Source organism: Mauremys reevesii, linkage group 6 (assembly GCF_016161935.1).
Source record: "Mauremys reevesii isolate NIE-2019 linkage group 6, ASM1616193v1, whole genome shotgun sequence".
Lineage (NCBI taxonomy): Eukaryota > Metazoa > Chordata > Testudines > Geoemydidae > Mauremys > Mauremys reevesii.
The window spans coordinates 21,453,156-21,469,510 of NC_052628.1; the positions used below are offsets into that span (position 1 = coordinate 21,453,156).

A 16,355-nucleotide genomic window follows, 5' to 3' on the forward strand; every position below is an offset into this window, starting at 1 on the left:
TCTCTAGATACCCATGGAAGTGCCATGGCTGGACAGACCTATGAGAGGGAATCCTCTCACGACAGGCTTGCTAGGAAGTGTCACAGATTCCACTCCATCTGATCACTATGGCCATGCTCACTGCATCCCTAACTCCAAATGAGGGTGTATTCCTGCATCACAGCTGCAGAGACTTAACTGGCCACATGGCCCAAACAGGAATGCCCCATCTGACCGCTATGCAGCAAGAATCTAAGGACCCTTCAGATGCTGCAAGGGACTGCCACTCAGGTCCGGCTAGGAGGGTCTTCCTGCCAAGCCCAGCCTCACAGGGTCCTTCTGTGGGACTCCACTCTAATCCTCCCATGGCGAGGCAATGGCATGAGCAGCACAGAACCGCTATAGACCGAGGTTCCAGCCCTGCACGTTCTTACAGTCTGCTTTATGGACACACCTGCAAATCTTGGGACGCAGATCCATTAAGTCAAGGTAACATTAAATGGGGTGCCTCACTCAGCTCCTTCCCATTATATCCAACAGGCAAAGGGTGAAAGCGGTCCATTAAGTGAGGCTCCTCAGTGCAGATGTGCTATAAATACATAGCATGCAAATAAGATCAGTCCTTAGGATTGACCATTTTACCAGCGAGGAAATTACTCTTTTGGCTTTCAAATGACAAAGGTTTGTAGATCAAATTATTTTTTAGCCCCATGTTTGGTTTAATTCCTAATGAGAGAGGTTAATCTTCTCTTACAGATACATTTTGTTGTATATAGGAGGTTAAACTTCCCAATTTAAAACATATGCACCCTGCTGAAAATATATTAATGAAACCAAAGCGAGAGCAGATTACATTAGAGATTGCTTTTTATGCCCACTCACCCTCCCACCCCACATCTTCATTAGTAATTTTATCTTGGCTGGCTTTTTACATTAGACTAACTAATGATATAGCAGCACATAATCAGATCACCATCTGATGTGACTTGTAACAGGCACTGAGATTAGAATTTTGAACTATCAACAGAGGAGAGAGAGTCCCATGAAGACTGACTCTTCCAGTTCCCACCAGCCTGCAGAAAGTAGTTAGGGCTTGTGAGTTTGAGTCAAAGCATTTTTGTCAAGGCTTTTTCCCCATGACTAGGCTCTCCCCAAGTCATTTTACTAGGCTACTGAAAGAGAGAGAGAGTCAACCAGTTATGGATTATAGTTCATCATTGGAAATATTGGCAGCTTCTCATTTAATAAATACATTATGATACAGGCATGACTTATTCAGACACTGAAGTAAAATGAATGGTCTATATTTTATATGGAAAATGTACACACATATCCTAAAAGCTTACACAGTAGAAAGAGTCAAGAGTGTTTGTGTTTGTAAGAAAAATCTGAAAATTATATGTGTACTCTGTTGTATACAGTGAACTCCAGAGATAAGCTTATGCTACAGAGTTTGGATCTAGATTCAGATTCAAACTCCCCCAAAGTCTGCAGGTTGTGATTCAGCTAATGTGCCCTCCTTCCATTGTAGCACCATCTTTGGAAGCTAAGAATGTAGTAGTAATAATAATCAAGACCAACTCTACAGGACTTAATCTTCAGTGTGAATCCTCCCCTCCCCATCCCAATTTACCCCAAACTCTTCTTCCATACCATTGGAGAGGGTGGGGAATGGAAGGTGAAGCAATAAAGAACATGAACAGGTCTGGGATACCTATTCCTGGAGAGAGTAAGAGAAACAGCTGCCAGAAGTTTCCTGTTGAACAGGAAGTGGGAGAAAACATGTGAAAGGCACAATAAAAGGGAAGATGTCTCGATCCCACACAAATGTCTTGATCATCACAAAACTCACTAAGCAGTTCAAACGATACACCCGATGGTATAGAGGCATTAGGGCAGAATATCACAGCGGCATTTCAACCTGGCCCTCAGGCATCTGTCACACCATGTCAAGGGCTCCTTGTGTCTATCAACCCCACTTAAATAGGCCCCAATAATGGTAATTTGCACTTTGAGTCCTCCAAAGAAAGGCAGTAGAAGAGCTTTGTGAATATTAAATTTCACTATGGTGCAAAAGTACCACAGTACAGTACCAACTGTAGAATCAATGTAACTGAGTCCCAGCAAGGTTAAAGGCCCAGCCCTACATTCCTTCTGGTTGCTGAGCAACCTCATCTCCCATTCACGTCAATGGAAGCTGAGGGCCTCAGCACATTCAGAGTAAGACTCAGTATACCAGAGGACTGGAGTATAAGTGACTCAGATAAAGTCATGCTGTGAATCAGTGTCAAGGCATTAGTCTGCAAATCCTAACCCTGCACACGAACCATTGTTTCCCTATTATCAACCCCTTAGCACAGCAGATGCAGTGGAGAATGAGTCGCCATCATTATTTGTTAACATTCTATTTAAGTTTTATTAAGTCATCCAGAACCTGGGTATCTTAATGCCGTATCAGTTGATATCAGTGGACCATTAATAGCACAAGGTGGCATGTTCTACATGAACTTAGATCTGACATTTGCAGCAGCTGCTGCCCAAATATTTAAAACAAAGGCAGTTACGTATTTGAGTGCATTTGGGAGCCAAGATAAAGCAGCCCTACAAGTGTTATGACAAGAAAACTTTTAGTAAAGATGAAGCAGATAGTCTCCGTTTACAAGAACCCTTTGTGAATGGAAACTGTAATTGAATTTGAAAGGAAAACTGCATGGACAGAATCTCTCTCTCATGAAAGCAGCAATAATTTTGATGTCACACTGCAAGGTAAATGATCTTTCTCCAGGAAAGCAGGATTATGGCTGCATACTTGTAGCATACCTGACCTTGAGAGTGCTCTGAAGTGCAGAGAGTGAATAATATCTCCCCCTTGCACTGTGCTATGTTTCCCTGGCACAGCCTAATGAAAGCTTATGGAACAACTAAGTGAGTTTACAGAATAACTCAAGCCATTTTTCTGGTATGAAAGCTTGACAGTTTTTTCCAGCAAGGATGGATACCAGCCTGCTTCTGCTGTTTCATTGTCAGCAAGAAGCGTGTGAAGTAGGTGATGGGTTCTGCTCTTAATACCATGTTTCACTATTCAACGTATAGGTTTAAAGTACATGGGGATTTAGAAGGCTGCTCCAATATTTATTTTGCCACTAAACATTCCATGCAAAGACCAGACTTTGGCTTGTATCTTAGTCCACCTGAATGGTAAGTTAGATTTTGCAACTATTAAAAATGACTTCAGATGAGAAAGACAACAGTGGACTGTGGGGGAAGGGTGGGGGATTGTATGTAGGTGTTTTGCTAAGAATCTTGTCCATTATCATAGGGTTTGTTCAGAAGCTATAAGAAACAAGCCCTGATGATTTACAGTCTCGTATTGACACGTGATTGGGAACAGCGGGTATCGTAAAACTCCTGTGCTCTCCTTACCACAGAGATTCACAGCAGCCATGGAAATATACTATTGGCAGAAAATCTAGAAAACAGCCAGCAGCAGCAGCAACACCAGCAACTAGAAAAATGCAGCCTTGGCCTGACTGGCCTCTAAGTGCTACCACAATATAAACATGAAATAAAAACCACCACCAAAACACCAAGAGAGAAACAGAATTTCAGTCAGAGGTCTTTCCCCAGCAAGCTCTCAGATCAGAGCCATTCAGAGAGAGAAGCAATATGCACAGAGCCAGGATGTTAGTCACGCTTAATTACAGGTGGACACATAAATCCAGGTGAGTGTCAGGATGCTAACAAGGACAGGCAGGATCAAGGGTCAGAGAATATTTAAACTTGAGGCTGGGAATAGCAGAGGAGTTTGTAGTCAGGTGCCAGGCCAGGGTCAATACCAAGGGCCAGAGTCTGAATCAGGTTTCGGGATCTGGGTCAGGAGGTGAAGTCCAAATCAAGCTGAGGTCAAAGCCAGGAGTTCAGGAACAGGAATGGTTGTGGCAGCTACAGAAAATCCACACTATTGCCTGGACACTTCCTGGAATGCCCCTTGCCTTTATATAGTGCGGGGAGCCAATCAGCAGTCATGAGGCTGCTACTTGTCAAACCCCTTGAGGTAGGACTTCCCCTAATCTGTGTCCACAGGGGGTCATGGGTAGGGTGACCAGATAGCAACTGTGAAAAAAATGGGATGGGGATGGGGGCGCCTATATAAGAAAAAGTCCCAAAAAATGGGACTGTCCCTTTAAAAATGGGACATCTGGTCATCCTAGTCATGGGTAGTGGAGTGCACCTTATAGTTGCTGCTGGGTAGCGGCCTGAAGCTGTTACCTGGCAACTCTGCAGGCCTGAGTTCTAGACCCATGGGGTTTTATAATGAGTCCTTCTTCTCTTTAGTCAAACCCCCATGTGCCCCTGTAACCAGGACCGGCTCTAGGTTTTTTGCCACCCCAAGCTCCGAGAGCACAACTGCCCAAGCAAAAAAAATTTTTTTTTAAAATGCCACCCCTGGAATTGTGCCGCCCCAAGCACGTGCTTGCTTTGCTGGTGCCTAGAGCTGGTCCTGTCTATAACAGGGAAACTGCAGGAGAGAGAGAATCTGCTAAATACAATTAGATGTTTTACACTGTAGCATGCCCTCTGATACATGCATAACTCCATCATGAAGAGTACAGTGGGCATGACTAAAAATCCCATCAAATACCACATGGCTCCACCACCCAAAATCAGTGCCAACACAGGGCACTGGACCAAAGGTGTTTTCACAAAGTCCTCCCAACCCCTTGTCATCAAACACAGACAACAGCAGCCAATAATCCCTGCATGTGAAACCTTTGGGTGGGCTAGAGTTTAGTTTACCACGTCTCTCTTAGTGCTTCCCCACAACTCCTACAGAAAAGCACATGGAGACTGAGAATTCAGTTGCTGAAGATTTTCAGCAAGGGCCACACAGAGTCAACCTCCCCATAACAAAATCCAAATAGAACAAGAGGAATGAACTTAATTCTTAAGTACCAACTTCATAAAGATAAATAATAATAATAATAATAATAATAGTAGCTTAATTTCCATTAAATAAAAAGGCTACTTCATAATCACATACATTATCTTTATAGTTATACCCGAATATACACATGATAACCAAATTAAATCTCAACAGATAAATCCCCATGGAAACACAGTGAGAAGTAACTCAGAGTTCCAAAAGTTTAGGCTGAGTTCACCTGAGTCTCAGTCTTTGCTCATCAACTTCATACAGTCTGCTGAGACAAAAGCACTGCAATAATATCTTCCTTCCTCTTGCTGGCAAAAATCTGCAGTTGGCACCCATGCAGATGTTTTCTCCTCCTCTGCTGGACTGGAATCACTCAGTTTCTAGTCAGCTAATTAACCAATCAGTATGAAATATGTAGATGAATAACCCTATTACAAGAAAAATACAAATCTGAGAATAGCAAAACATAGACGACTCTTTCCTCTTTGTCACAGTTATATGAGAAAAGACTTGGTGGACCAGACTGGCTAAGACAATTTGACTACAACCATTTGGCTAAAGTGAAATAACGTTCAAGGTATACAATTAAAAAGAAAGACATTAGTTTGCCCTCCCCATTTCCCCTTTCTATAACTACGACTGCCAGAGTTTCTCTGTTGTGAAGTTAATAATATCACTAGCCTGCTGCAAAATGCTTCAGAGTTAGGGGAAAACAGCCTGCTTTCTGCTCCTGTGGCTGAGCCTCTCCCAGCCCACTCCCGTCATACGTCCTGTTGGAAAGCAGTTGCCCTGACTACTTGCCCTCAGTGGAGTCTATTTTGCTCAATAGGCTCCCTGTGGCTTGACTATGCCCAATGCTACCACACCAAATTCCAGAAACATGTGAGCCTGGAATGCTACTTGTGCATTGGCCTGGCAACAATGACCCAGACACAGCTCATTCCTCCCCCACGTCTCCTCTCTAGATCTCTTAAAGAGACGTCTTCCTATTGGGCATGCGTGGATTACATATATGCACCACAGAGGAACCAATATGCATAGCTTACCTTGCTATATGCAATGTAATGATGTCCCAGGCAGCTGTAACTGGGACCAGAAAATACAGACTAATCTCTTACCAGCACTCCCATGAGTCAAACCTTTATTTGAAGGTACTGAGAGCCCACTTCACCCAGCAACTCCCAGGATCCACCCATCATTTAGCAATCACCACACGCATCCAGTGTTTTTCTTAACCAATTTCCAATCTCCACTTGCTCTTGAGACATTTGATTGCAATAGATTAAAATATGTATAGTGTATGTGGCATTTTCAATCAGTGTCCCATTCAGGATGGCAATTTTGTAACAATTTTTTAAAGCACCATCCAAAAATAAAAGGTAAATCAATTAAATATTTGGAACCAATGATTAATTCAGTTCAAATCTCTGATCTGAATGCTATGGATGTCCCTGAAATGTTTCAGATCAACAAGGTGGTGCTGTATGTTTAATGAAGTAACATGGCAAGATATTCCTACATAGTAAATGCTAATAGGCAGCCGCTATTCAAGACTTGAAATTTCACCAAGGTTCTCCCTGGCAGTCACTTTCAAAAGGACCATCGCTTGTTGCAAAAGGGAGTTTGTTTAATTAATCAATTACTCCATTACTTCCAAAGACATGCTTTAAACAGTGGAATAAATTGTTCCATGCTTTTCCTGAGTAAACTCTGCCACATACAAATATCCATGGTGCAGAACCATTACAAAAATTAGATCTATAAGCCCAGCAGGGTTGAATAATTGAGGGAGAACATTGTCAAGAAGCATAACCACATGATAGCACAGGAGCCAAAGAAAACAGGCCTGCTCGGGGGCTTTCCTTTGCATAAATGAAAAACAGAAACATCAAAATCAAACCCCACAGGTAGGAGGCTTTAACTACAAACACTTTTCTAATTCCAGGTGGTGTTCATTATTTCTATCATTTTCAATAATTTATAGCAGCTTTAGATACTCTAAAGGCACTTAACCATCTGGAATATACTCTGCGCTGTTTCACACGGTGATGCACTCTGTGTTGAAAGAGTTAGGTTTGTACAATGAGAATGGTCTTTTAAGTGAGTTTTTACAATGTTTTTTTTCTTGACATGTAAAATGTACTGTGAGACGGTGCCATCTCCTCAGCAATAAGGAAGTGAAAGCTGGGAGCAAACAGATCAAAACTTAAATGCTATCAGAGAAAGAGAGACGTAAGCAACTGCTGCCAGTGGCAAAACGGCCACTACTACTCAGCTCCACAAAACGTACAAAGGACAACCCTAGAAAGGCAGGACAGGGAAAAGAACCCCTGAAAGGACAACCATACACCATAGTGGGGCCTGGAAAGTGACCAGCGTGTTCCTGGGGAAGAGGCTGGTTTGGTACCACTGCCTTGCCCACCTCCACCGTATCACAAATGTATTCCATGAAATACACACTGGGTCTGATCTCAGTGCTCTTGAGCTTACCTGTCTGCAAGCTCATCAACATGCCTATTTTGCATGTGCACTATCGGATACATAGACAAAAATTTACACTTTGGAATGTCTGAAAGAGCCAGATACTCAAATATACCATTAGTGTTATTACAGTGCTAAACAAATCCAATAGTTATAACGAGCTCACTGCAAAACATATAACTGTGATGGCTAAAATCACTAGTGCTGCCACAGGTTACTGCTAAAATGACAAGTATGAATTCTCCACCATTTCCTACAGTTGAAGGTCAAGGGGGAGCCAAACGGGGCCTTCTGAAGTAACAGACTGGCCCCATCTGTTACAAATAAAAGTTCTGTCTTGGCAGTGAAAACACTACAAAAAAATAAGTCTGTTGTCTGCGTTTACTAACTGTAGGGACTGATCCTACACGGGCTGAGCACTCCCAACTTCCATCCAGTCAAACAGGATTTGAGGGTGCTCAGCCACTTTCAGGCCCTTAGCAGAGTTCAGTTTGTGGTGGTGAACTCCCAGAATGCACAGAATCTAAGTATGCTTTCTGCAAACTGCCTACATTACCCAAGGCAGAGACACAGTATGCCCCAAGGCAGAGACACAGTATGCCCCGGAATGTATCCCTTCCTCTTTCACTTCAGCTTTAACTTGGGCTTCTGCCTTAAACTTTGCACTAGTTGGGATACCTGTGGTCACTGTGGCATTTAGTGCCTCGCTGTAAGTGTGACAATGCTGACAGAAGAAAATCAGTGTAGCAAAAGTTCAAGCTATTTACATGTACACACCATTTGTGCTGCTGGCCACAGCTGCAGCTTGTCTCCAGACAACGATAAAGTAGGAGTCATGTTTTTAATACCAGAATGTGAGAAGACCTCATATCACCAAGGACAGGAGAAAGTGAACTGCAAAAACACTTCTCCCACGACATTCCTTCTGAGTGATGATTAATGAAAGCACATAATCAGCTATAGTGCAATTATTGGATATGACATGCCAGTGAAATACAAGTTTGCATAACGAAGGAGAGAGATGAAGGCAGTTTCCCTGAAGGCCATCAAACACAGGACATGGACAAGTAGTAAGAAAGAATAGCGATCATCTATCCTGGGTGCAATTTGGATGCTTATCATCCCTCTACTTCATCTTGTTTTAGATCCTTACCATTGAAATACCAGACTAAAGCCATGTCATTTCTCCTCAACTTCATATCTTACTTTCTGACACAAAACATGTATGTTTCTTTCTGGCATCACAGTCATTTATGTTTAGGTCCCTCCTATAGATTCAAAACATACCAAAAAAATCAAGGAAACATATGATTTTCAAGTCACAGGAGAATTCTGAATAGCATAGAAGACATGAGGCAAAAGCTGGAAATACACTTAAAAATAAATTAGCAAGAGTATAACACCACTACTAATACTTTTTGATGAAATCCTAAATCTATTAAATTCCTTACAGCAGAATTGCACTAATGACCAGGAGAGCTATTGTGAATGATCAAGTAAGCAACAACAACCCAACAAAAGCAGTAGTTTTACTCTATGTCAGAATTAGAGAGGAGTAAAATGAAAACCTTTTGTCTGAACCACAAACCCAGAATCTTTGGGAATTCTGGTAACGGAACTTAGATTTGAACCCCCGCTTCTGGCTGAATTTTTTATTGAGAATAACAAGCTTTTCACACAAAAAGAAAAGAAAGTTTTGCCAGCTGGGATTCTTTGAAAACCTGTACAGCTCTACCCTAAACTCTCTAAATCCTACAGGCTTTCTTGTCCCTATGAAAAATAATTACTATAAAGAATATTTCCACATGAAACTCTAGAGAACAAATTATCATACTTCTCTGGAAAAAACACTATTCTTTTCCATTTAAAAAAATGTTTTTGTGATTGTTTCCAAGAGGTAGGCAAACAAGCAATATAGCCAATAGAAATAGTGTTCGGTATTTAATTTAATATCATTTCTGCTTTCTGGCACCATTCAAAACATGTCCATTTTAATTTTGGAAAAGTCCACTAAAGTTAATCATCAGATCCATATGGCACTCTTCTAGTGTGAATTCCAAGCTAAGACACTTTAATTAGGAGTATATTAACTCAATAGGCATGTATGTACATGTTAACATTCATCTGCATTCATTAGTACAAATGTTTGTATAAGCACTATGAAATACTGCCAAACAAATTAAGTTTTAAGTGTCCAGAAAGTATGGCCTGTATGCAATAAAACAAACGTTTTAAACAGGATGCATTAAGTTTTTCGTGTTGGATATTAATGTTGCTGGGATTTTTTAGAAATAGCACAGTAAAAACAGTAACTAGAAAAGCCTTAAAATTCCGAAAAGATATTCATATATTTTCCACTGTGCTGCAAAGTGCCAAAGATACTTTCCAACACTGCTAAGGTTGTCCATTATATATACACACACACACACACACACACAAAATACTAGAAATCACAAAATACCCCAGCAACGGGGTGCATGATATTTGCTTTAAAAAACAATAAGATGTGTTTCTTTATTGTCTGTCTCAATTACGTCTGAAGAATTCTTGACATGGGCTTTATAAAAACATTGGCTTCCAAGAATGCGTGACCTCAAATAACTAACTGAGTGCCAACAAGAAGTTCTCAATCAAGGAGGATGCTCAAGGATATCTTTAAGACTTAGTTCCTATGCAATTGTTAAGATTAAAAGGTTAGTTCAACATTTATACCTGGTGTTAAGTTTAACTCCATTATCATCAATATAAATACATCAGAAAATAGTTTACCTCCAATGCCCTTGTATTATGAATACCAGATTTTTGACAATACACCACTGACTGTGAAATTGACATAGTCAATATGGAGGGCAGAAGCTAAAAAGGCAATTAAAACAAACCAAAACCTAAAACCCAGCTTCTGCCTGGTTAAATATTTCAAACACAAAGTAGGAGACATTTTATTAACTTTTCCTATTACTTTTTAGAATACTGGCATTTTCCAGACTTCCAGACAAAATAGCAGTAGTATGTTTTTATTTATTATTTAGATTGCAGTAGCCTCCGGGCTCTGCTAAACAGGTTCCAAATGCAGAGGAAGACATTATCCTTGCACCAAGTACTTTACAGGACTCAAACAGGTGTCCTCATCCGGTCAAAACTAATGCTGTGTGTGTAACCTGTGCCAGTCAAACCATTCTCCTCTTTTCTTGCTGTAGCAATTGTCCTCCCATTCACTACAGAGATACTGAAAAGTTCCAGAATCTTATTAATTCTATGCAAGCCAGCTCTTCTGGAGGATAATACTGAATCACGTGGCACCTGAAATTCTGAGTGTCTATGCTACAGCTGAGAGTAAACCTCCCCCACTGGGGTACACAGACTCATGATAACAAGGTTCACGCTAGCATGCTAAAAACAGCAGTGTGGATGTTGCAGCTCAGGCTGGAGCTCTCAAGACCCCCAACTACCTATGCTTGAGACCCGGAGCTGCAATGTCCACATTGCTATTTTTAATGCACTAGCTCCAGCCCCTCTTGTATGAGTCTCTCTCTCCAGGCTGGGAGGTTGGCTCCCAGCTGCAGTGCACACATACCCTGCATGACTCCAAAGAAGAGCAGGGCAAATCACTGGGTTTTTTTTGGTTTTCTGGCTGTTCCAAAAATGGAATTAAAACAATAAGAATTTCAGGCTGAGTGAAATGTTTAGTTTAGGTTTTGAACTTTTAAAAAAATGTTTAATTTTTTTAATCAAAATTAAAGTAAATTTCTAATGAAAAATCGAAACAGTTTGTTCCGAAAATGTTGAAATTAAACAGTTTAATTTTGTCTGAATTTTTTTTTGGAGGGTGATGTTTCAATTCTACACAAGTTTGTGAAATGTTGTAGTTGAACTGAATCTGCATGTTTCAGCTGAAAAATGTCATCCAGCTCTGCTTCAAAGGAAAATGTGGGCAAGCAAAAAAACCAACCGCCCTTCTCCCCCACCAGGATTGGCCCATGTAAACTGTAATAATATTTCCCCCCTTAATGTTGCAACTTGAGTACTAGAATCTGTACTAGCTGGAAGGCTTTTCCAGATTCTATGCTAAGATTAAAATTGTGAAGTCAATTTCACTATTAATACATTGCAAATCACAATGTATTAAAACAGCATGAGGTTCTTTTACATCAATATAGACAGTTTTACTACACGGAAGTTTAATTAAAGTGGGTTCTACTGCACTTAAAATGTAATATTTAATACAATCAACCAACCCCAACATAGATTAGTGAGATTTTATATTAATGCTTCAAATATATTCTGATAACAATATTAACTCTACTGTAAATATATTAATTCTGTCTTATCATATTTGCAGTGTAACCAGATCCAAAGATTGTGCATGAGGAGATGATTGGATAAACTATTCATAGTGAATACCTTAGCAAAGCAATCTGCTCAGGAATTATACACAGACTATGGATTTTTGCAAATTTAGTTCTTCATATAAGCTTTGTGAACATATTTCAACCAGTGGGCTTGTTCATAAATAAAGCTGGTTGAAAAATTTTCAGTGGAACAGTTTGCTGTCAGAAAATGCTGTTTTGTTAAACTAGAAATGCTTTGCAGGAATATATCTACTTCAACTAAAATTCTGACAGAAAAAATTCAAAATGATTCAAAATCATTTTGCAGTATTTCATTTTGGTTTTCTCACTTCATTTTAACTTGTAATAACAAAATCAATATATTTAATATTTACATATTTAATACTTGCTATTTTATAATATAACATTTCAGCATTATCATCAAGGGCATAGTGATGTTTATGAATTAAAATGTTTTGGAATTTCCATTCTGCAAAATATTTCAAGATTCTGACTTTCTGCCCTGATTCAAGAGGAAAATAAATGTCTAAAAGTCAGCATTTCCCTGGGGTCAGAAATTCCATTTTGCACTCAGCTGTTTTTGTGAACTATTTTTTATTTATGGCTGTTTCTGATCATCTGAGTCCACATGATTCCTGTTCAGCTCCCTGACTGAACAACTGAGGGCCTGCTTTTCAGAGGCACTGAGCACCTGCAGCTCCCACTGACTTCAATTGGCCTGGTGGGTAGAGCTGAGTGAATAGTTGATTTTTTTGGTTTAGGAGCTGAACTGAAAAATCTGGGGGGAAAATAGTTGATTTTGAACCACAACTGAATTTCAACTTAAAAAAAAATAATTCTTCAGTTTTTTGCCGAATTCAACTGAAATTTGTGATTGTTTTGATGCGCTGCCAAAAAAAATAAATGCATTTTTGGGGCAAATTTACTATTCACCAAAAAAATGCACCCTGCTTTACTAATGGGTGTTCAGCACTTCTGAAAATCAGGGCCTGAAATTTTTTGAAGAATGAGTATTTTAGTGCAAATAGCGAATACCTTTACTTGCACGTGAATACCCTTGTTGCCATGGAAATCTGGATGTTTGAATGAAAAACAGCCACTCTCTAAAATCTGTGTGACCAAAAACAAAATGAAAAGCATCAGTTTCCTGCAGACAATCCGTTCAGTTCCATTTACCCAGCAAATATAACATATGCAGTTTTGCTCTGAGCTCAAGCATATGCTTCAGCCAAGCAGCCATTCTTGTCCATTAACTGTTCACAGGGACCTCTTTGGCCAGTTCGTGTTTACTGAATTTTTAAAAATATTTTAGTACATTAAGATCTATTTCCAGAATTTAACTTTTTGTCTATAGATGCTTCATCAGCACACTGGAGCATTTTGCAGCCACATACTAGTCTTCATGTTCTTTGCTTCTAGCTGACTTTTAAACCTGGGAGAACAGCGACAGTGAATTAACAAAAAGGTTATTCACTATAGTCCCAGGTCAGATGACGGAGCAGCAGCTGAATACATATCTCAGGCCTTTGCAATCTTACATATGAAAGGGAAGTATAATTTTAATAAACACTTGCAGAAAAGCAAACTATTTCAGGTCACCTCAGGTGGGTTTTTTTTTGGCAATGTGTTCAGATTAAAACCTGGAATTAAGTAATTTAGTTAACATGTTTTCATTAAAAAGGCATTAGGCAGTTCAATGCTACCAGCTGTTCATGAAGTTGTACTTTCAACCACTCCAATGTCTCTTTTAACCAATGTTGGGCACACAACCAAGGAGTAGGCATCCACACTTCACTTTATGATCCACCATCTGATTCATGGTATGAAATTAATATAACCAATAAGATTTCTAGATAAATCAGTGAAGTAGCTGGATTTTAAGGGGGCTGCATAACTGAGTAATGAATTCCATGGTCCAAGTTGAGAGCTTGTCACAAATGGCATTAGGAAAGAACAGCTCTGGGCAATTGTCCAGGTTTCTTCATCCTCTAAAGCATCAAGTAGTAACTACTTGATGGACCAATCAATGGTCTGATCTGCTAAGTCCTCTTTTCCTAATGAGGTCTCCATAACTCCCAACCCTTGGCATCAGAAACTAGTATCTGCTGGAAGATTTTTTCTTTTCTACCTGCCCTCATTGAATAGCTGTGGGTCTGATGTGAGATGCAATGCCTCTCTCTCATCAGTGTTTGCAGAATGAATTTTTGGCTCAGTAATTTTTCTGCATTGCAGTCAGGGCTGGCTCCAGGCACCAGCCCAGCAAGCAGGTGCTTGGGACAGCCAAGGGGAATGGGTGGCACGTCGGGCTCTTCGGTGGCAATTCAGCGCGGGTCCCTCGGTCCCTCTTGGAGGGAAGGACCTGCCACCGAATTGCCACTGAAGAAGAAAGCGGCACAGTGGAACTGCCACCAATTGCGGCTTTTTTTTTTTCCGCCGCTTGGGGCTGCAAAAACCCTGGAGCCAGCCCTGATTGCAGTACTGCCCGTAACGGAGCAAGTCGTTCTGCACTCCTACAGGGGAGGCTGGACTTGGTGGTACTGCTCAATTCAGGGCTGGCTCCAGGCACTAGCGAAGGAAGCAGGTGCCTGGGGCGGCCAATAGAAAGGGGCGGCACTCCGTCCATTATTGGGGCAGCATGTCTGAATCTGCGGTGGCAATTCGGCAGCAGGTCCTTCACCCCCTCTCATCCTCTTTGGCGGCACTTCGGTGGCGGCTCAATCGCTCCGCTTCAGTCTTCGGCAGCGGGTCCTTCACTCCCTTGTCTCCTCTTTGGCGGCAGCTCAATCGGGTTTTTCTTTATTTTTCCACCAGCAAAAGAGCTGGAGCCGGCCCTGGCTCAATTTAACAAAGAATCTGATTATAATTAACAACAACAAATCTGTCCTCTAGCCTAAGTGAGAGAGATTTTATCCCAATCTTTACAAAAGGAGAATTTAGTCCAATCTTCCAAAAATCTCTTTATTTCTCAGTCTTCTTTCCCTGTAAGCAGCTGCCCGACAGCAGTGGAGGTGGTGGCTTATCTTGACTTTGTCTCTTTGCGTACATATAGGCCTCAGCTGTGTAGGATGCAGTTTGACCTAAGAATTTCCTAAGGTTCAGCCAGTACATCATGCAACAATGGATTTCTGCTCTGAGAGTTTTAAATCCCTGCTCATTCAGAGCCACATTCTGATAGCCTTGCTACTATTTAGCAGCACCTTACTCCAATGGCTTGTGGGTGACTACCTTGTGGAGTAAATCACTGCCCAGCGGGATTGAGAGCATTAGAATCTGGCCTCTAACAATCAGAGCAACCACAGAGAATACATCATTCCCCTCTCATTGGGCTATTACTGATGTCGTGGGTATTTTGTAAGTGGATACTTTTTCTAGCACCATATAAAAGAAGCGGTGGGAATGAAACAGAATTGACAGATTGCGAATGGACCTGACTAAAGGCCTGTGCATTTTTAGAAAGGAAGCCAAACCCTTGTGCCCTTTCAAGGCTGGGATTGTCTCTCTAATGTGTTTGTACAATACCCAGTACAATGGGACCCCAAACCCAGTCAGGGCTGTTGGGTGCTACCACAAAATAAATATTTACTGCTACCACTTGGACCAACTCATGAACTCCTTACTTGATTTTCTCTCGGTCCTTATATAGGCTGAAGTCTGAATTCAAATTTTGCCTCAGCAAAGACTACTAAAAATGGAGGACTAGATTATGGAATTTAGTAGGTGTCTACTGATGTTCTCTAGCATGCATGGAGAACATGCAATTTTCACTGTCCTGTAGGATGAAAAAATCTGTTCCTTGCAACGTGCCATGCAAAGATGAGAGGCTGTTACTTCACCTCTTCCCTACCCCCGTTATAGCAATTTGTGTCCCTATGGACAGCAGTCGTCCCTGGACTTTCAAGGGTGGCACTTTGTGGTCTCCTCCCCAACATACATGAACTAGGCCAGGGATAATCTGGCCTCACATAAGAACTTCATGATTTAGCCGCACAGAAATAAAGCTTCTTTAATTGTTGTGGATCTTAAATACCTCAGCGAAGTTCCCTCTAGGCCTTCTGGTGTTAAAACTACATAATCCCAGAGTTTATAATCTCCCCTCACATGTAACTCCTGCCCTTCTGCTAACCACCTGCATTTACTCTGGCCTGGTCCTGTTCAGTCTGAGCCCTAGTCAATGATCATGACCCCATCGTGCTAAACGCTGCACAAACACAGAACAAAAAGGCGGCTCTCACCCCACACAGCTGACAGTCCAAGTATAAAAGAAGAAAGGTGACCCACACACACAGTTCTCTACTTGTACTTCACATAAAGCCTAGTATTTCCAATTTAAATCCAGGGGCGTCATTTGCTGTGGATCTGGGGGTGGCGGGCAGTTTCCCATTCCTTCCCTCCCAGCCCCAACTTCCTCGCTCCTCCGACTTTTCATAGCTCCTCACCAGCCAGCATTGCAGTTTCTCCCTTGGGCCAGTAGGGGGCGCTGTGTAGCAGACCAGGCCAAATTTGAGTGGTGTTTCAAGCCAGTGCGTCAGGTTACAATTCCACTCACTCAACTTTGGCCTGGCTTGGCCACCCCTCTGTCATGGCAGCTTCACCAAATCTGCTACCCTAGGCCT

General features: G+C 41.3%; 1 protein-coding gene across 4 annotated transcripts in view; it reads right to left on the reverse strand.

Moving 5' to 3' along the window:
• Positions 1-16,355, reverse strand: part of CCBE1 (collagen and calcium binding EGF domains 1) — a 201,194-nt gene that overhangs the window by 80,105 nt on the left and 104,734 nt on the right. The window contains exon 1 of one of the 4 annotated variants that reach the window (XM_039545811.1): positions 5,142-5,263. The exons of the other annotated variants lie outside the window; for them this stretch is intronic. Coding sequence (XP_039401745.1) covers positions 5,142-5,248 — 107 coding nt within the window. The 5' untranslated portion in view covers positions 5,249-5,263. Of the gene's footprint in view, positions 1-5,141; positions 5,264-16,355 lie in introns of those variants that run through there. 4 annotated transcript variants of the gene reach the window in all.